At 42.1% G+C, this 22295-nt stretch overlaps 1 protein-coding gene across 3 annotated transcripts in view; it reads right to left on the reverse strand.

The window, feature by feature from the left end:
- Dock8 (dedicator of cytokinesis 8) overlaps positions 1 to 22295 on the reverse strand; it is a 180370-nt gene that overhangs the window by 111346 nt on the left and 46729 nt on the right. For all 3 annotated transcript variants that reach the window (XM_042699402.1, XM_042699401.1, XM_042699403.1), the window contains 4 exons: positions 19846 to 20021; positions 15953 to 16024; positions 5486 to 5609; positions 3290 to 3502 (listed from right to left, as the gene is read on the reverse strand). In XM_042699402.1, coding sequence (XP_042555336.1) covers positions 3290 to 3502; positions 5486 to 5609; positions 15953 to 16024; positions 19846 to 20021 — 585 coding nt within the window. The remainder of the gene's footprint in view (positions 1 to 3289; positions 3503 to 5485; positions 5610 to 15952; positions 16025 to 19845; positions 20022 to 22295) is intronic.

Raw genomic sequence — 22295 nt, forward strand, 5'->3', positions numbered from 1 at the left:
TATTATTATTATTAATATTTGGTGCTGGTACTAGGGTTTGAACTCAAGGTCTTGTGCTCTTGCGTAGTGGTTTTGCTCAGAATTAATGCTCTACCACATGAGCTGCACCTCCACTTCCATTGGTTGGTTAATTAGAGAAGAGAATCGCTCAGATTTATCTGCTTAGGGAGGTTTGAATTTGTGATCCTCTTGCCTGATTACTGGGATCACAGGCATAGGTCACCATGTCTGGCTGCCTAATTTCTTTTTAGCTGGATTCTGTCACATGTCACTAAAACAATCCTTGGCAAACTCTGCTGACCATGTGTAGGACGGCAGCCTCTTTCTTAAGGAGGAGCGTATGCCTTTCACAGAATTAGCAGAATCGGGGGAGGAAGCTGGAAAAGCCTAGTGCTTCATTCCTCTCCTATTATAGACTCACTTATAATTTAGTACTTTAACTCTTCTAACTTTCCTTACAGGGAAATAAAATAACGGTAATATAAAATAAACTCATGCAGGTGTTATTTTAAAAAAAAAACGCCTTCAGAGCTTATAGAGCTGCATCTCTTTACCAGAGGAGTTTCTTTGGGGAAAAGTACAAATTACAAGTACAATTGCAATTTCTATGATAACAGCTTCCACGATGACAAGATCTGGGTAGAGGCCAATTTACAAGTCACCCTACACTAATAATTACAAAGCATTCTTCTCCACCCCAGAAAGCAGGCCCATTAATGGACTTCTGCCCCATTAAAACTTTCAGCTTTGTGAGAGTCCCTGCATTGTCTCACAGACAATAAAACTAAGTTCCTCCCAAAGCAATGCATGGGTTATTCTTTCAATCAATTCAGACTAGACATCGTCCTGTTTATTGCAGTAGGGAGACTTGCATGAGCTAATGTCTTCCTTTCTTCAACCTTGAACTTTCATCTTTTCTGATGTCACTTGAACTAAAGTCATTTATGGCATTAACACCTCATCGTTTAAATGGCAGGGAAGGAAGGGAAGATCAAGTCAGCTCTAATATTTCCTCAGAAATCTGCTAACAAGTTGGAAGCCTATGCATGGATAAATGAAAAGAAAGAAATTGCAAAGATGTGATTTTTTTTCAAGTATCATACCTCTTTGTATTTCAGATAAGTGTGATCATGTACTACATAGTCCCTGGAAGTATATAAATAAGCAGACAGAAAAGCCGAAATTCATGTGTGAGTGTTCACTGTTGAATGATTTACTTGTTGAATCTTGAACAAATGATCTAATCTCTCTGATTAGTACTTTCCAATTCAAAAGGTAGACATGATAATATTGCTCATGTTATTCCTATCCAATGTACTTCCTGTTGACAACGGTTGTGTATACTTAGGGGGCATAATGTGATGTTTGGATTTGTGTGAACATTGTATGAATATGAAGTCAAGCTGGTTACGGGGGAGGAGGAGGGGCAAGCTGGTTACAGGGGCAGGGGAGGAGATGTTAACATCTATTCTTTTAACAATTTAAAAGCACAGTACATTAAATGTGGTCTTCACACAGAGACGTTGGCACTAAATCTTAGTCCCTCAATCTAACTGAAATTATTTTGGTCAACATCTTTCTCCAACTCCACTGCCTCTTGGTAAGCAGTCATCTTTCTGCCCTCTGTTTCTATGAAGCATTTTATTTTACTTTTGTAGATTCCATACAGAAATGAGGTCTTTAGTTGGATTCTGGTTCATTCAGAAGAGGCTTCTGGGTATGTATGCCAGAACTGAGGCTTGAATTCAGGGCCTTGTGTTCTTACTTGGCCTCTAGCCTCAGGGTAGTGCTCTGCCACTTGAGCCACACCTCCACTTCCCAGAAGAGGATCTGAGGCTTCTGATAAAACTTCAAATAGAATAAATATGGAAGAAAACCACAGTGCTTAGAACGTAAAAAAAAAATAAGCTAGACACTGGTAGCTTGTAATCCTAGCTACTCAGGTGGTGGCTGAGATCTGAGGATCATGGTTCAAGGCCAGCTTAGGACGGAAAAAGTCTGTGAGACTCTTATCTCCTATAAACTACAACAAAACAGCCTGAAGTGAAGCAGCAGCTCAGATAGTAGAGCCCTAGCCTCGAACAAAAGCAGCTCAGGGAGAGCATCACAACCACAACAAAAAACATAAAACAAAACAAAATAAGAAACACACGGAGGAGTGAATCCTGAATGATGGGCATCCCTCTCTCATCCCATGCAAAATACTCCAGCAAGTGGTTCATAGGCATTAACCATTCTGGGTGGACTTCAAAAAGTAAACATTGGAAAACAAGACCACTAAATTCTACCTTTGGGAAGCATAGTTGTAATGATCTGATTATTTTTGGAGGCCTGGAATATTTTCTTTCATTTTTCTTCTGTAATCCTGAGGTTGAATTCAAGTCTCATGACTGTTAGACAGGGACTTGACCACTGAGCATGCGTCTAGCTCATTTTCACACTAGTTATTTTGAGACTGGATCTCACTTTTTGCCAGGAGCACAATTTTATTTTTATGATTTCTACCATAGTATGGATGACAGGTGTATGCTACCATACTTAGCTTCTTCTACTGAGATGGAGTCTTGTGAAGTTTTACCCCTGGGCTGGCCTAGAACTGTGGTTCTTCCAATCTTGGTCTCCCAAGGTGCTAGGATTACAGGCATGAACTACTGTGTCCATTTTAGTCTGAAATATTTTCTAAATAAATCTCTTTAGCTATTCATTGGTACCATTAAAAAAAATAAATCTTAAGCATGGTGCTGGTAGCTCAAGTCTATAATTCTAGTTACTGAGGATTATGGTTCGAAGCCAGCCTGAGTAGCAAAATCTTCAAGACTCTTACTTCTCATTTATCAGCAAAATGTTGGAACTACAAGCATGGCTCAAGTATTTGAGTGCCATCCTTGAGTGAAAAAGCAAAGCAAGTGTGTAAAGCCCCGAGTTCAAGCCCCAGTACCAGTACAAGAAATGAACAAATATAAACTTAAGGAATAAAAACTAAAGAAGGCTGAAGTTCAAACACTACAAATAGCAATGCATTAGTTGCGAAATGTAGGGAAAATGTTGACTCTCTGTACAGTTTTACCGCGTGAAATGTTTGGCAGATTAAATAAGCTAATCTCAGCGAATGTGTTTGGTGAACAGCCATGAAAAATCCTAGACAATTGTCGTCTTAGAGAATTTCAGCTGCATGATTACCAGTAACTGGTTCTCCTGTGACATAAACTGAATGAAACAAACCCCAGAAATTGCATAATGAAGCACCTGACATCAGATGCTGCTCTACAATGTCTTCATCTGTACCTACCTCATCCACGGGTGGATACAGGGCGAAGAGCTCTGCCTGCCGATTGGTCCTTCGGGCTTCCTCGTTCTGCTTCTCGAAGTCCTCGGCGCTCACCACCTGCAGCAGGTTTTCAAGGCGCTGGTCTGGCTGCAGGCTGCGGAGGTCGAAGCCGCAGGCAGTGAGGGGACCTTTCCCAGATACATCGCACAGCGCTTTTAGGCGGCAGGGGTCTCTCTGCAGGACAAGACAAGGAGACTTTGTGAGAAAGAGAGAGGGGGTCTGGATGCTAGATTCCAAGATGTCTCAACTTGGGGGCTACAGAATCTCAGGCCTTAAGGAGCTTTCAGGACAAACCAGAGATTTGATGAGATGTCTTAATTTCCTGGCTGGCCTTTGTCCTAAAATCTGCTAAAGTCTCTTTCCCACCTCAAAGCAGGAAGTTACTTGTGGGGTGAACTGGTGGGCTGGAGTAGGGAGTAGAGGCTTGGTGCTCATAGCTGGGTATTCCCTTGTCCTAGGAGCTCTGAGTCCACACTTCATGAGAAGTGTGTCCTCTGCTCAGAGATTTAAGTTCTTGACCTGTAGGCTCCTCTTCGGAGTGTCTAGCTTTTCCCTAGACCCACAATCCTCAAATGGCCATCAGCTTCAGTGTCATGTGGGAAATGCTAATGAGATATGCAAATCAGCATTGCCCTTCTAAATCTCCCATTCAGAAACTCAGTTGAGTAGCCTGTGTTTGAACAGCCTTCCAGAGGATCCTGATGAAACTCAAATGGGAGAGCCACTGCCTCGGGTCCCAGCCACACACAGGTATTGCTGTTTCTTGCAGTGATGACTTTGGTTTAAAAAAAACCTCCTTCATTTCAGTTCTCTCTGTCCTCCAAACCCCACTGCATCCATTTCCAATGTTGAATTCCTTCTGCTGAAATATCTATCATGGCTCTGCTTGACTAACACAAGGCACAATTTACTTGTCCATCCTATAAGGTGAAAATTGAATTTAGTTACAAAAGAAATTGCCACTGAAAAAAGCCAGTGTCTCTCCCAGGGAACCTTACACTCATTCAGCATCAGAATGGATGGCTGGTTCCTCTGTGAGGCTCATCTGAGGTAGTTGGCCTGGCTTTAGAGACCACGTTATTTGAACAACAGGTATTATTTTAAGATCTCTAATCAGATCAGTAGGGCGAGGTGCCTGTGTTAGGAAGACCCGCGAAAGTTGAAAATTCTAGTAGTTTAGAAGAAGTTATGCCAATTTGGATAGATTTCTTCTCTGTTTAATCTCATCTAAAAAATGAACTAAAATACTGATGTGTAAAAAAAAAAATTAATTGTGGTACTACGTGCCTAACAAAGTTTATTCTTAGCTGCTTTTCAGTAGGGTTAATATATCACATTGTTGTGAAACCATCTCGATTATCCATCTCCCACAATTCTTTTTGTCTTGTAAAACTGAAACCCTTCATCCATCACACAATAATCCCATTCTGCCTTGAGCTCCTGCTAACTGGGTTTTCGTGTTCATCCGTTAATCCAATCATAGCCAACTGGGTCTCTGGTCTACTTTCTGGGTGCTATAAGTAATGCTGCTGTGAACATGGGTGTATATAGCATTGATTTAAAAAAATAATAATCACTTTATAATAGTATAATCATGGTAACAACAGTAGCCACCATTTACCGGGCATGAATTCTCATTTAGCATTGTTCTCAATCTTTCCACATGTGAACTCAATATTCCAATAACCTCATGAGTTAGTAATGTTATCCTGGTTTTCCAGGGGAGGAAATGGGAGCCAGGAGGCTGAAGACCAGAGGATAGTTCAATAATCCTGCCTGAGGACACAGGGTATGTGGGAAATGAATAAGGGAATCCCAGGTACTCTGACTCCAGTGAGAAGCTTTCAGTCACACAGCAGTCTGCTTTAGGGGTGCCAGGAGTCTACAGGAATTGTGTGAGGGATGGTTCCAAGTGTTTTAGGAGGGGTTCCCCAGGTAGAACCCCTCTACTTTGATCTGGATTTTCATTTGAATACCATTTCATTTGAATGCCATTCTATATTTAAAATATATATATGTATCATTGACTCAGATGGTAGAGGGCCTCCAACTTGGATATTGTGAGTCTTTTATTCTAGTATTTTTTTTTTTAATTGACAGCTTGCACTGGGAAGAGCAGCTAGTAACCTGGCAACCACATTTGTTGATAGGAAATACCTGATCAGCCGGTTCACTGCTCTCCAAGGTTTCTGACTCAAACGTCTGTTTCTGAAGCGTCTTATGAAAATCTTTTCGAGATCCACTCTTTTGAAAGCCACGAATCTCTGAATTTCCTTGGTTTCTTTTTTTTATTATTATTGTAGAGAGAAAAAGAAGGGGGAAAGAGAAAGAGGCAAAACCATTAGATTACAAATAAAAGTAGAGACCTAAGTGCAGAGAGCGGAAAGGGCTTTCAAAGAGAGGACCAATTGGAGTTTCTCACATCTAATTATGCACCCGGCCTTAATACAAGGCTCTGTTGTAATGAGATACAAACTTGCCCCCTGGCTGGCTCATTATTAAAGGCAGGAATGGCCTGGGAAAATGCCACAGCCCCTGGCAGAGGTGCAGTCACTTCAGCTGGCGCTTGGCTAGGAGCTGAAAGCCAAACTATGACCCCACTGTAAGAGGCTTGAATGAATCCAGCAATGTGTACACGCAGCAAACAGAGACCGTTTCAAGATAAAAATAGGGAAAACCATGTCCTTTTCACATCAGCGTTCTCCATACTGAACAAAAATAATCAAAAGACAGAACAAGGTTAAGAAAAAGAAATGATTTGTTTGTTGTGATTCCTTCTTAGCATTCAGAACCTGCACTTGGTGAACTTCATTAAAATTGGATTTTTAGTAATGCATAGCTTTGTGAAAGATTGAAAATAGAACCATTGCCACTATGATAAAGAGGCCACCGTAACAAAGACAACACATACAAGTGGTCATCATTAAAGAAACCACTCCTGTGTATTCCTCACTTTTTAAAATCTAATTTTGGGAAACATGCTACCAAGCACACACACACACACACACACACACACACACACACACACACACACACACACACACACACACACACACACACACACACACACACACACACACACACACACACACACACACACACACACACACACACACACACACACACACACACACACACACACACACACACACACACACACACACACACACACACACACACACACACACACACACACACCCCAATTTGTGTGGTTTCTGCACTATTAGATCAACCATCGAGCCACTCAGTAAATGAATGTGCACAGGTTAGAATTTATTAAGCAGATCAAATGGCAGACAGATAAAGCGGGAAATGGAGGAGAACGATTAGCAGTGATCCAAAGGCAGCGTTCGTAATTCTTCAGGAGAAGAAAGGAGGGGAGAGAGTAACCAGCCGGCAGTTAATATAAGTTTAATTCACTGTATTTATTAGTTACAGGAAGAAGATGCTGTCCTCGAGACTTCAGCTGGGAGAAGGGACTCTCTCCTTGGATTTGACTGGTCTCGGAAGACAAGCAATTAGTTCTGAACCAAAGGAGGCAAGAAACAGTCCAGGAGAGAGGCCCGATGGGTTTGGGGGAGTATGCCAAGTCAGGATTCCTGCAAGTGGTCATCTTCCTTGTCCCCACCCCCACGCCTCCCACTTGGACTGCCTCATCTTGTATTGATAAGGATAAAACTTTAGCAAGTGGAAAAAAAAAGTGAACCAATTTTATATTCTCTGAATGAAGAAATAAGACTGAACATCTATGAAAAAAAAACACCTAGGAAAATTTCCCAAATAATTTCTGGCTCAGAATTCCTAAACCCCAGTAACATAAAACAGAGATTAAAATTTAATTCAGTACGTTTCAAAAATGTACATGGAAAAAGTGACTTTGGAGAGTCTTTCAAACAATTCCCTGGAAGTAACAGCAAATTAGGTAAATCATGTTCCATTGCTCTAAATATGTGAATGGGAGCAGTGCTAAAAAAAAGAAAAAGAAGTAGATGAACATGTGAGAAGTATTTATTTTATAAAATTTATTTTCTCCTGATAGAGTTCTTTGAGAGAAAGCCTAACTGGGGATTTCATAAATCTGCTAGTGTCTCACTCACGTAAGTTTGCGGGGGGGGGGGGGGGGGGGGGGAGGGTGTGTGTGTGTGTGCGTGCGTGCGTGCGTGCGTGCGTGCGTGTGTGTGTGTCCTTTGTTAATGAGGAAACTGCTGTTTCTGGGCTGACCCCAAGGGCTCAAATGAAAAACTCTGCGTGTGATCTAGTATCTTGGGAGGAAGAGGGTGGTAAGGAAATAATCTAGCTCAGAAAAATGGAAAACATAGGCTAATAAGAAATTTTATTCTTAGAATTACCTTATCCCAAGTGACAACATACTGGATATTGAGTTATCTATCTATCTATCTATTTATTTATTTAATGCCAGTTCTGGGGCTTGAACTCAGGGCCTGGGTGCTGTCCCTGAGCTATTTCCTTAAGGCTAGTGCTCTACCATTTGAGCCACAGCTCCACTTCTGGTTTTCTGGTGGTCAACTGGAGATAAGAATCTCATAGACTTTACTGCTCCAGTTGGCTTTGAACTGTGATCCTCAGATCTCAGCCACTTCAGTAGCTAGTACTGGCACCAAACTTATTAATTACTTTTTCTGAGAAATCTAATCTTAAGTGGAAAAATGGCTCAATAAAAAACTAGCATTGGGCTGGGAAGATGGCTCAGTGGTAGAGTGCTTGCCTTGCATGCATGAGGCCCTGGGTTTGATTCCTCAGCACCACATAAGCAAAAAGAAAAAAGTCGGAAGTGACGCTGTGGCTCAAAGCGGTAGAGCCCTAGCCTTGAGCTGAAGAGCTGAGGGACAGCGCCCAGGCCCAGAGTTCAGGCCCCACGACCGGACCCAAAAAAAAACCCCCAAAACTAGCATTAAGATGTCAAAGACATCTTAATGTCCAAATACATCTAAAAATAAAACTTGAATTTCCCACTGTTTCTTTGCCTTTTTATTTTTAGGTCATGTCCATGCCAAAGGGTACGGACTTGAAACACTCATGATGGTAGGCTTCTTTACAAGGAAACCTCCCTGGACCACAGAAATAAAGTTCAAGGAGGGCTGGGCTAAAGAATTTTCATCACTTGTTATCCTAGTTACTTTGAGAGGATCACAGCACTGGCAATAAACAAACAAACAAACAAACAAATAATAAAAATAATCACAAAACCCTCAGCTCAACAGAAAAATCTAGATGTATTGGTACGTGCCTGTGATCCCACCAACTACTTCAAGCATCATAAAAACAGGAGGATTACAGTTCAGACCAGTCTAGGCAAAAGTGAGATTCTATCTCAAAAAGAACCAGAGCCACAAGGAATCTTGGCTCAAGTGGTAGAGTGCCTGTCTAACAAGCATGGAGCTCTGAGTTCAATGCTGCCCCTCCCCCAACTTACAACAACCACAAAAAAAGAAACTTGTGTGTGGCAGCCTATTCTCAATCATCTAGGGATAACCCAATGAGAAAGCACAGCTTGTGAGCATTCTCTTCAGAGGTCCAATGGTACAGCAGAAAGAATCTGTTCAGATGCAATACAGACTAGCTAAAAAGACAGGACCTGGACAATGGTCTATTCTCTCTGGGGCATAGTTTCTTCAGGTAGAAAACAAAAGAGAATCTGGTGTCTATTTTCAAAGTCTGTTGTGAGGATTAGAACATAATGTACATTCCCCTTCTGTTTCTTTTTCCTTTCCTTTCCCCCATGGCCTCTCTCCCTTTCCTTCCTTCTCCTTTCTGGACAGCCTGGTGGTAAAATCATAAGATGCAATCAAGAGAACAAGGTAGCCACCAATATGTTAGATAGGGAGGCTGAGAAGTACATAGTGGGAAGTTGATGTCAAATAGGATAAAAGAGACAAGCATCTTATATGTAACTCACTGATTCAGAAAAATAAAAAACAACAGTTAAAGTTGGACAAGAAATGGGCTACTTATAATAATTAAACCTAAAAGAAGGATCCTCTATGACTGGTCTATAACTTCAAGGTCGTGAAAGAAAATACATGGCAAACAACTATTCCAGCATGAATAAGACTAAAGATATGAGACATATAGATGCAATGGATTTTTATTGTTGTGGTTGGTGGTAGTGGGCTTGAACTCTGGGCCTGGGCTGTCCCTAAGCTCTTCAGCTCAAGGCAAGTGCTCTACCACTTGAGTCTACCACAGGAGACTAAGATCTGAGGATCATGGTTCTAACCCAACCCAGGCAGGAAAGATCATGAAACTCTGATCTTAAATTAACCACCAAAAAGCCAGAAGTGGAACTATGGCCCAAGTACCTCAAGGCACTGCCTTGGGCAAATTAGCTCAGGAATAGCACCCAACCCCTGACTTCAAGAATTAGGATCATGGGCTGGGAAGGTGGTTCAGTGGTAGAGCACTTGCCTTGCATGCATGAGGCCATGGGTTCGATTCCTCAGCACCACATAAGCGGAAAAAAAAAAAGAATTAGGACCACACAAAATATAAATGAATAAATAAATAAATAAATAAATGATATTCTTAGGAAATTTGTCAAAGTAGAATGGACTCTAAGGACTATATGGTAATAAGATATTAATATTAATTTTCAGAACATGGTGGTTGGGAAAATGATCATGCCCTTGTTTGTAGGAATTTCAGATGGTGGAGGCTAGGGAGTTTTTGCACAAGCCAAAATTGTCTGAATGACCTCAAATCTCTAACTCTGTGATAGTTTAAAAATAGGAAAATAGCTGGGCACCGGTGGCTCATGCCTGTATTCCTAGCTACTGAAGAGGCTGAGATCTGAGGATCATGGTTCAAAGTCAGCCTGGAGAAGGAAAGTCCATGAGACTTGTATCTCCAATTAACTACCTGTGGGCCTGGGGCTCACAGTGGTAGAGGGCTAGCCTTGAGTAAAAGAGCTCAGGGACAGCACCTAGGTCGTGAGTTCAAGCCCATGACCCATGGTGAAGGCTATTAGTTTTTCATTGAGGCCCCCTTTGCTGACCTATTGCTTTCAGATTCAGAGATACATGAGTAATTTATACTACTTCCTGGACACCCAACCTCCTACTTTGGCTAGGCGGTATGGACCAATTCTTGGCCAGGATGAGGGTATACTATACTCCTCCCAGCTTGCTTCACGACAGCAAGACAATGTTAGGTGCTTACTCTCCAGAACATCTGTGGCTCAGGCCAAGCATAGAAATAATTTGAGATCTTATCCTTGATAGATTCCTACCCAGGCTTTCTGTAAAGGACTACCCTTAAAACTCACATGGTACCCAGGAAATTTCCCTGAAGACTCTTGTACACCAGTCCCATAAATGTCAGCAATTACTAATCCCAATGGAGGCACTATACCCTAGATCATCTTATTTCACAAATACGTTGAATTTAATGTTTCCAAGCATGTATATTTTTTTGCAGAGCTATGTCATTTTTATGTACTCAGGACATATATTCAGTTACCAGGAACAGAGGGAAAGCTCTGAAAAGTGTTCATTTTAGGATTCTACTTTCAATAATTCTCTTCTCGCCTTCCCCCCCACCCCCACCTCCCAAAACACACCTGCTCCATTCTACATCTGGGAAGTCTTTATGAGGTTCCCTTTCTAAGCCTGCTACCACATGCATAGCACGGGACACAATATGGATATTTGCTTAGTAAAGTTTCATCCATTCTTCTATTCAGCAAATGCTCACAAAATGATCTCCTGAGAAGGTACCAAGAGGATGCCACTGGCTGTGAAAGAGTTTCTGTTTCCAAGTACAAACATAGCCTAATGATCTTAGATATAACAGAAGAGATAACAATTTACAGAGGGCATTAGAATTCAACAGACACACTGGACACCAGTGGCTCATGCCTGTAATCCTTGCTACTCAGGAGTCTGAGCTCTGAGGATTGCAATTCAAAACCAGGCCAGGCAGGAGAGACTCCCTTTATCTCCAGTAAACTACTCAGAAAAAGTCAGAAATGGTGCTGTGGCTCAAGTGGTAGAGCACTTGCTTTGAATAAAAGAAGCTCTCAGGGACAATGCCCAGGCCTTGAGTTCAAGCCCTTGGATCAGCCAAAAACAAAACAAGACAAAACAATTCAACAGACACTTTGAAGAAAGTGTCTGAGAGAAATGCATACAACATGTTTTAGAAATGCACAGAACAGGTCAGGAATGGCTTGGTGAAAGCCTTCGCCTTTGACTAGAGCCTTGGTGGAGAAGAATCTTGTGAGAACACACAGCAGGGTAGAGCAAGGCAGCGATGTCTACAGTTGGCTTGTTCTTTGTTACCATGTATGCTGATGAGCCTGGCTTGCTTTCCATACTTTAAGAAAGCAAATCGCTAAGCAACTTCGACAGGCAGCACAACAAATGCATGTCATACTAAGCAATTATTGATCAGGGAGACATTTTTATGGTGTTTTGGGAGTAACTGAATTATATGCACTGATGTGTTTGAAGTTTAATTGTTTACCAGTTCACTGGGAGTAAAATATGGAGTAATAAAACAGATGCTACCCCATTCCTTGATATCCCTGCTCTCCTTGAGCTCGACCTTCCTTTAGAATAGCCTTTATCACCCAGAGTGAAAGACAGTCTGAAGGCTTTTATGATGCTGCCCATAACACTCATGAAATATTTCACTGACAATGCAAATAACCCCCGTAATAATAAATAGCATGTAAACAAGTTTAATTACTTAAGAATTTGACTTACCACTAAGTACATCAACAACATTCCGGAGTTAATCACCCCTTGATTCCATTTAGAGAAAATAACCTTTAAAATACTTAATATCACTCAAAGGAGGCGAGGAAACATTAATCCACACAAAATCATCAAGATACATGGAAATTGGGTGAGATAAACAAGACAAGATGGTATTGTGCTAGTCATTTTCTAAAACAAGGAGAATCAAAAACTTTGTTCTGTCAGTTGTGGGGCTTGAACTTTTAGGGCCTGCTTGCTAGCAAACTACCCCTTGAACCACAGGACCACTTCCACTTGTCTGGTGGTTAATTGGAGGTAAGAGTCTCATGCACTTTCCTCCCTACATTGGCTTCACACTGTGATCCTCAGATCTCAGCCTCCTGAGTAGTTAGGATTACAGGCATGAGCCACCGGCGCCTGGCTCCTGAAAAATTATTCTTTTTCGAGGAAAGCCCCCAAACTTGATGCCAGAGACCTGAAAGATTAGAATGGTTATCTGTTCAAGGAATCTTTTAGACTAAGTAACAGACAAGCATTTCAAATAAGGAAATATTTTTCCCCAAAAGGCAATCATGCCTTTTATATTTCTATGTAATTTAAATCCTTTCCTATAAACTTAAAAAAAAAATCATACAACTTTCTTCTATCCTTCCTGGGCGGGCACTACTTGTCTGGTTTAAAGATCTCAATGACTGAACTTGAATGGCAAATGTCCTATGGAACAATGAAAGTGGGAGGGAGACCAAGTGGCCATTCCTCCACTCCTCCACTCCAAAGTGGGATTCAAAACCATTACCACAGAGAGGGAGGCCATAAAAACCTCTCTCCAGGTGTTATGGAGAAAGGTAATATCAGCCAGGAGATAATTGAGAGCTAAAAGAGCTACCTAAATCAATCCCTGAATGTGTGGTTTCAAATGACACGATTTAGAAGGCAAAGTGGCTTCAGTAAGCACAGGAAATATAGGCATCTGGAGTTAGCCAGTCACCTCTATGGCCAATGTGTATTCAAGGATATGGGACAGAGTTCTTGTTTTAGTCACTTGACATGCTAATGTACATGACTTTTCTGATGTTTAATAACTATCATGAATAGTCAATGTTGAACTATTTAGAGAATTGTTACTATATGCTACTATATATTTATTTCCCTTGAAAGGAATATTTTGGTTAAATTGGATTTTAACTACATAAACCCTGAAGTACAAACCTTATGATGTCCCAAATCTTATCTTTATTCCATGAATATACAGAGGAAAATCTACCCTAAATTATCAAATTACAAAAAGAACTTTGGACAACCTTGAGTTGTCTTCTTTGTATGCTTTCCTTTGCATATAATATTTTATCACTTTGACTAACTAAAATTATTTGTCAGATGAGCAAGAAGAAGTGAGTCAAATTATGTACCACTCTTTAATAATGTCATTAACAGCCAGTAGTTATTGAATTATTACAGTATACCAAGAAATCTTCCTTACATATATCAACTTATTTATTATATACAACAAAAGTTTAATGTAGGTATTATTAGTGTTGTTGTTTGTAGGACTGGCATATACATCTAGTCAGTTAATCAGGAAGCTATTTTAATTCCTATGTCCCTAATGAGGAAATTAACGTACAAAGAAATAAGTAAGTTCACTTTGGGTCATATAGCTAGTGAGTAGTGGAGCTAGAATTTAAATCCCATAACATTATATTAAACCTCAGTTTAATGAGTTATTTCTTTGTGCCAGGCACTAGCCTAGATTTCTATCTGCTGCTTTTAAAGTGTAATTATAACACATCCTTTTTGGAATACGGTTCTGTGATTTTGACAAATACACATGGCTATGTAACTGCCACTTTAACACTATAATCAAGGCATAGCATGGTTCTAGAAGCCCTCAAAAATCTTCCAAGTTCTTCTGCAGCAAACTAATTTCTCCAAACCAGAACCACTGGAAACCACTGACCTGTTTTCTGTTCCTATAACTTTATCTTTTCCAGAATGTCATGTAAATGGAACCATGCAAGGTGGTTCCGTAAATACTGTTAAAATTAAATTATTTTGGTTTTATGTCCCCATCATTTCTAGAATTTCTTCAGCGGAGTATTCTAAAAAAAAAGAGTCATTTTTCTTCTTTAATATTCCAAGGATAGAGCATTGCCCTGAGCAATGCAAAATATCATCTCAAAATAGAAAATAAATCTGAAAACCAAATTTAGTAAAATGGACCTTTCCATTTACCGTTCCTTCTCAGATGTTTTTGGAACATTAATATCCAGCAAGGACATCTAAGTATGACATTTAAAAGCTTAAGAACAGCTTGTTCTGAAATCTTTTACCTATTACCAGTAAAGCATGAGCTTACATGAATGCCTGGTGAGCCTGTCTTCTAATTGTATTAGGACAAAAGATAAATCGGCATCCAACTTTCTCTTACTAACTTTTCTAAGTGATGCTTTGTCTCTCCTCCCAACTAATGAAGACACTACACATACTGACATCAGTCCAAAAAAATCAGCACAAATTCACGGACAGGAGCTGGACAAAACCCAATTTCCAAAGTCTCATCATTTATTTATCCCAGAGATCAGTAACTTTGTTGTGAAGAGGAGAGATGAGGCTTCTGAACTCTGAGACACTAAGCCTTGTCAAAGATTCTCTGATGTGTCTCTAGTGTGTAGGCCCTAATTATCAGACCGCTCCTCTTCTACTTCTCAGCACACATGTGCACATGCACATACATGTATGTACACACCAGCATGCACACACATGCACACACACCCATCCACATACTTGTATACCAAGTTGAAAATTTCAGTGTTCAGATGTGCTGTTACAATGTACAAAAAGATTATCACAAACTCAGGAAAGAAACGTTCTGGGACTTGAACTCAGGGCCTGGCCACTATTCCTGAGCTTTTTTTACTCAAGGCTGGTGCTCTACCACTTGAGCCACAGCTCCACTTCTGGCTTTTTTTGGTAGATCATTGGAAATAAGAATCTCATGGACTGTCCTGCCTAGGGCTGGCTTTGAACTGTGATCCTTAGATCTCAGCTTCCTGAGCAGCTAGGATTACAGGCATGAGCCACTGGCACCTGGCTTAGAAAGGCTCTTTTAAAGGAAGGGTTAACCTATAAATTCTGGGTCACAAATTTTAATGACACCTTTGAATCTGAGACCAAGTTCCAATTCATTGCTCCCCTTCACTAGGAATTAAACAGAATAAAACAAGAAAATTCCTATTTTTTTTTAAAAACCACCATTGTATTATATATAAGATATGGTAGGCAGGCACTAGTAATTCATGCTTATGATCCTAGCTACCCAAAGACTGAGATCTTGAGATCTGAGGATCCACGTTTGAGAGCAGCCTAGGCAGAAAAGTCTAAGAGACCATTATCTCCAACTATCCAGCAAAAAGCCAGAAGTGGAGGTGCAGCTCAACTGGGAGAAACACTAGCTTTGAGTAGAAAAATCTAAGGGACAGCACCCAGACTGAGGTCAAGCCCCAGTACTGGCAGAAAACAAAACAAAAGCTCAGAAAATGAACAGGAAACCTGCAGCTACAGCTCAATACATGCCTAGCACATGAGCACCCTGGCCTCCATCCCCCGTACTGCCACAAACAAACAGAACACTGACATAAACGACAGGCTTTAAATAATACTACTCAATCAGCATTGGCCCACCCATCACAACAAATGTACCTTTAAGGCATCAAGATGTGAACACAGGAAGCAGCTGTGAGGTGGGGGATGGGGAGGGAATAGCAGAAATAGCACTTATACTCCATTTTTCTATAAGCCTAAAACGGTCCCCAAACTGTATTAACATGGAAGAAAAAAACCCACAAGAAGTCCAGCGATCTACAGATTACATTTGCATAGAAAGAGGTGGAGGGGGAAAGCAACTTACTTCCGGTTCACAATCAGCCACTCCCGAATATACGTCTGAATACAGTCCCTGACATGAGGATCCAATTCAACCCTAATTAGATGGAAAAGGAGACAAAAACACGTTAGCACCAGGCCAAGGCAACAAGGCATGCCCCATGATGATTCAAATCTATGTCAAGGAGATCGTAAGGATGCTCTTTCCTGAGGTGATAAGTATTTCTTCTTGACAAGACAAACATGTTAGCACTTTATGCTTTGTGGGTTTTCTTTATTATAGAGGATGGTTAAAGGATACCTAATACCTGAAGGCAGGAAAGACACCAAGACAGGGCAGAACAAGCTGTAATTAAATACCAGTCCCAAAGAAAAAGTACAAATACTCCTGTCTAGCAGAGGTAACGTCTTGTGCGAGTATAACTTTGTTAGGACATGTACATTCTTTTAGAAAACCAAGAAGCAGAGCTGTCTTGGGCTAATTGAATGACTGATGGACTGAAGACTTGGCTCTGGTTACTGGTCACTAATTCTCAGGAGTGCTGTTACTACTCACTTAAAAGTTCACCATAAAAGCTAGGTGTTGGTAGCTCACACCTATAATCCCAGCTACTCACTCAGGAAGCCAAGATCTGAGGATCTCAGTTTGAAGCCAGCTGGGGTACAACAAGTCTGTTAGACTCTTATTTCCACTAAACTACCAAAAAAAATCCAGAAGTAGAGCTCTGGCTCCTATGGTAGAACACTAGCCTTGAACAAAAGCAGCTCAGGGACAGCCAGCACCCAGGCCCAGCGTTCAAGACCCAGAACTGGCACAAGCACACAAAAATACATACTCTTCATGGGTTTCCAATCTCAGCATCAGAAATAACAGCAGTAGCCAGGCTTTCTGCTGTGGTTTTAAGGATATTAATACTTCAGAGATTAAGAGGTGTAATGCTACCAGTCTTAGTTTTCCCAGTTGTGAAAAGGAGATGCTACTGTGTGCATATGAAATGTCCCCCAACACCTCAGGTGATCAAGTCTTACTCTCCAGCTTGGTGTTACTGAAGGACGGATGGGAGGATGAAGGAAGGATGGAAGGTCATGCCCTTGAGGAGGAGGACGGTCTCTTCCTTTCAGTGTCTTTTGCAACCTGACCATGAGGTGAATGAGTCTTCTCTGCTGCTATAGACTCAAAGCAACAGGGTGAGTTGGTCACAGACTGAAATCTGCAGAACAACAAGCCCAAATACACCTTTTCTCTTTATCTGGCAGCACTAGGGTTTGAACTTAGGGCCTTGTGCAGGCAGGTACTCTACCATTTGAGCAATACCTCCAGCCCTTTTTATTTTTTTCCTAAATAGGGTCTCACATGTATGCCCTGGCTGGCCAGGGACTCAATCTTCCTACTTATACTTCTTACATAGCTGGGATAATAATAGTGCATATCACTATGTCCAGCTTTTCAAATCTTGGTGGAGATGGGGGAAGGTCTCACAAAAAGTTTGTGAGACTTAGGTAGGCCTGGAGTTATGATCTTCCCAATCTCAACCTCCTGAATTGCTAAAGATTGCTGGTGTGAACCATTGTGGCTGATTCAATCTTCCTTCCTTCCTTCCTTCCTTCCTTCCTTCCTTCCTTCCTTCCTTCCTTCCTTCCTTCCTTCCTTCCTTCCTTCCTTTCTTCTTTCTCTCTCCACTCCCCTCCCCCCCATCTGTGCTATTACTAGGGCTTAAACTCTGGGCCTGAGTGCTATTCCTTAGCTTTTTTTTTTTCATTCAAGGTTGGTACTCTACCACTTGAATCATAGCTCGACTTCTGACATGTTGGTGGTTATTGGGAGATAGAAGTCTAGAGTTGGCTTCAAACCTCAATCCATTCAGCCTCCTGAGTGGCTAGGATTACAGGCATGAGCCACCAGCACCCAGAAGATATTCTTCTCAGGTTTTGTTACAGTAAAGGAAAGCTAACACAGACAATAAGAACAGAACCCAACTATGGACCTGCTTTCAGTATGAACTCAAATACTGTGAAGGTCAGGCACCTGATCTCTCATCCCTGACCGTCCAAGTCCCAGATTTATCCTTTACTAGCTCTGTGATATTAGGTCAGTCATTCAACCTTTCTGTGCCTCAGTGGTAGTAGTAACATGAATGTCTCATTTAGACACTTGTAATGGAGACTAAATTCCTTTGTGATTGGATAAGCATCTGGCATGCAATAAGAAGTATATGTACATTTACTATATACATAGCTACTTTCCATGTGTTCATTCAGTTAATTCCTCATCAACCCTGGAAGAATAGCATGAGGGGAATTATGCTCCAATTCCTACAGCAAGTGGTAGGGTTGGGCCTCAGCAACAGGGCCCAGGCTTATAACACTCCCTTAGCTCAGCAAGAGGCCCAGGTGTTCCTGTGAGTACTCGTAGTCATGGTGACCAGGCTGCCTTCCCCTCACCTCCCCCCCTCACCACTTTGCTCATACAGAAAGCTTTGGCAAGAAAGTCATCAGACAGTTGATGAGCTGCTAGCTCTACATGTTAGCACCAAGACATAATCATACTCCCCAAAAAACAATCTTTGTGGAGGGGGGGGGTGGAATTTGCCTCTTCATCAAATTTTTAAAAACAAACCCTTTTCTCTAAATTTATGGTAACTATTTGGAAGAGATTTTTGTCTCTCCCTCTCCTCCCCCCCCCCCCCCCGTTAAGATTCTGGCCATATTGTACACAAAGAAATAAAATGAAATGGCTCTCTACCAAAGGTGTAAGTTTTGTGTGTTCCCTACATTACCGTCACATAATGGACCAATGACAGGGAAGGGAAAGTTCTTAAGGGCGACAATGACTTGTTTTCTAGGAAACAAGTACACCTGCAACATGAGATTTGTACCAAGGGCTAGCTCCCCTGTGAGGCTAAGAACTGACTGAGCAAGAAGGCTAAGGGACTAAGATCACCATCATCCTTAAACCTATGAGCAAATCCAAACTACAGCCTGGCATATCTGGGTAATGAGGGTAGAGGCTGTGGTTGTTTCTGTTTTTGCTTTGGGTTTGTTTTTTTTATGATCGATGGGCTTCCCTTCTGCATTGCTCCCGGACAAAACTTACTGCAAGATCAGAGATCTTCCTTTCTTATCTTTTTATCTCAGTGTCCAGCATATAGTAGGTGCTCAGGAAATATTTAAGAGTTTGTTTCTAGCTTGATCCTGTCTCCTGTATGGGAATGCTTGTGAATGGAGATGCTTCAGTGATTATTATGAAAACTCTTGTTTTCATATAAACAGAGCAGCGTTTTTCACCATGAGGCTTCCTGAGGTTATGTGACTCACCCAAAGTCACTGATTGGCACCTGGGCAGTCTGGCGGCAGCATGTTTAGTCTCTTCTGCCTTAAAAGAATGTGTTCCCTCTGGGGGCTAGTGGCTCATGCTTGTAATCCTAGCCACTCAGGAAGCTTAGATCTGAGGACTGTGGTTCAAAGCCAGTCTTGGCAGAGAAGTCCGTGAGGCTGTTAATCTCTAATTAACTACCAGAAAGACAGAGTGGAGCTGTGGCTCAAGTGTAGAGCACTAGCCTTGAGCAAGAAAGTTCAGGGATAGTGCCTAGGTCCTGAGTTCAAGCCCCAGGACTGGCTTAAGCAAATAAAAAAATAGCGGTTACCTCTTTACCCACTGCATCTCCTGACCTGGCTTAGTCCCTGCAACGTTTTCCAAAGCACTCAATTTGGCTCAATCCTCAGCATCACAGAATCCAAACAAAAATGCTGCCCAGATGCAGGTAGCAATACTATGCATTGTCTTGGATTATCAAAATGGATCGAGTCATTTTAGGGTTTCTTTTTAAAAGATGTTTAGCATGGGGGCACCCACCTTCCCCTTCCCAATAACAGCCACAGTCATCACAATTGCATCAGTAATGTAAGGAAATGATTTACCCTTCCTCGGGCAGAGAGGGCTGCAAGGTCCGACAATCCTTGGGCGTGAATGCAACATCCAAGTCGTCATCGGTGAAGTCTCCCAGCTCCTGGACCAGCTCCACCTCCAGGCTGTTCAGGTGTGTCATCAGAAGTCCTTCAAAGTCTACTGGCTCCACGGGGTCATAAAACGGAGGCTGGGGGGCGGGGAGGTTAGGGAGAGATCAGTCTGTGCCACTTCGTGGGGGCGCATGCACAGCAATCAGAAGTGTTCACCTCGCGCTCTCCTTCAACTGAGCGTCTCACTCCTAGCCTACAGCAAAGTGACTCTGGAGAAGCTGTCAAACTCAGACACGGTGATGGAAGGAAGGCAAGGAACGCAGCAGTGGAAAGTCAAGTCATAACACGATGAGTAATTAAAATCACACCCCAAGGCAGAATCTTCTCTGCCTAATTGCAGCTTGATGGGGAATCCTTAGGAGATCCAAGATGAGATCACGAGGTTTTGTGGCATTTTTTGTAACTTCTCCTGCAAAAGCTCTCTCAGGCCATGTTTTGTTTACCCCAACCCAGCACAGTAGGGGATGGAGGCAATTTTCCAGAAATTCAGGCAAATTCAACGCTCCTCTGGCACATAGGTGGAGTTTCGGTGTTTCCTTTGGCCTGAGCTACCCTCTGCGTTGGAGAAGCCTACACTGGAGACATACTCAGAGCCCACAGTGACTTAGAAGCACTGGCGGGCTGGAAGAAATTTTCACTGGACTGCAGCTAAAGGATCAAATTCAGGGCCATCTGCTGAGTGCTCTAATGGCTAAATTTACTCACCTTGAAAACATGCTCTCTTGGTTCATTTTATCCTTCCATGGAGCAAGAAGGAAGGAATGCAGAAAGGAGGATATGTAATTGAAGCAACATAGTTCTTTAAGAAGGTAACGTTAAGATGAGGCAGCACTTTGTCAATCCTCAGTTAAAACAAATATCCCTTTTTATCTGTGAAATCCAGAGACTTAGAAGCCACTGCCTTAAGGAGTAAGAGAATCCCTTATGTCAAGTAGATCTGTATAGTAATAACAATAGTAGTAGTAGTAGCAGCAACAGCAGAATAATAATAATAGCCAAGCACTGGTGGCTAAATCCTAAGTATAATCCTAGCTATTCAGGATACTGAGATTGAAGCCATCCCAGGCAGATGAATCTCAGAGCTCTCATTTTCCATTAGGCAGCAAAAACAAGAGATGGAGGTATGGTTCAAGTGGTAGAGTACCAGCCATGATCCAAGAGCCAAGTGAGTGAATGAGGCCCTGAATTCAAGTCCCACATACTAGAGTTTGCATACACACACACACACACACACACACACACACACACACACACACACACACACACACACACACACACACACACACACACACACACACTGTGAGGCTGTTCTGGGATGTTCACTTATGGCAGGCTATTACTAATGGGCTCTACCAGCAGCCCAAAAGACCAACAAAACTAGAACCTCAAACTCTCTTGAGTGCACTGCTGCGCTGTGAGAGAAGGCAGATGTGAATGAAGGGTGTGCTAACAAATCGCTTTTGCCCATCACCTCACCCACATGTCAGTAAGGGCATCAAGTAGAAAAAGAAGAATAAGCCAGGTACTTGTGGCTCATGCTTGTAATTCTAGCTACTCAGGAGGCCGAGATCTGAGGATCACGGTTCAAAGCCAGCCCGGGCAGGAAAGTCCATGAGACTCTTATCTCCAATTAACTACCAGAAAACGGGAAGTGGCGCTGTGGCTCAGGTGGCAGAATGTTCACCATGAGCTGAAGAGTTCAAGGACAGCGCCTAGGCCCAGAGTTCAAGCCCCATGACCAACCAAAAAAAGAAAAGAGGAACAAAAATGCTGTGGAAGAAGTGATGCACTTCGAGATTAGCTGATGGGAATAAGGCTGGCCTGTCCCCTGACCACCCCTGCTGTTCCTGGTAGAAACAGAAAGATGACAACCGTGGGGGAGGGGACAGTGACCCTGTGTCTAGGTCATCTATACTACTTGTCTGGATCCTTGCAGGTGTCAGAATACAGACAATTACAAAGGGGACAGAGGAGACGTGCAAAGGGAAACTCCAGAAGTAGAGCGCAAAGCATCCCCTGTTCGTTCCAGGCGGTATGAGAAAGGTCAGAGAAGTTTCCCTTGGTTCTGATGGGGAGGGGAAGTCAGCGGAGGAGAGAACGTGGTGCTCACAAAGGCCTGTCCGGAGGCCTGCAGGGCTGAAAGAACCATAGAAGAGTCTCTGTAGGAGCCAGGTACAGACTGAATTTGCAGAAGGATACTGGTGAGCCCCCGGCCTACAGAACAATGGGCATTCTCTATGCACGGAGCATTTAAACCTACTATGCACACCCACAGAACATGCCCCAAGGTAGATGCCCAGCCCTGCCAACTACCATGCAGAGGCAAGTTTACCTTCAAATAATTCCTATAG

Source organism: Dipodomys spectabilis, unplaced genomic scaffold, assembly GCF_019054845.1.
Source record: "Dipodomys spectabilis isolate Male_0828 unplaced genomic scaffold, ASM1905484v1 ptg000241l, whole genome shotgun sequence".
NCBI classification, from domain to species: Eukaryota; Metazoa; Chordata; class Mammalia; order Rodentia; family Heteromyidae; genus Dipodomys; species Dipodomys spectabilis.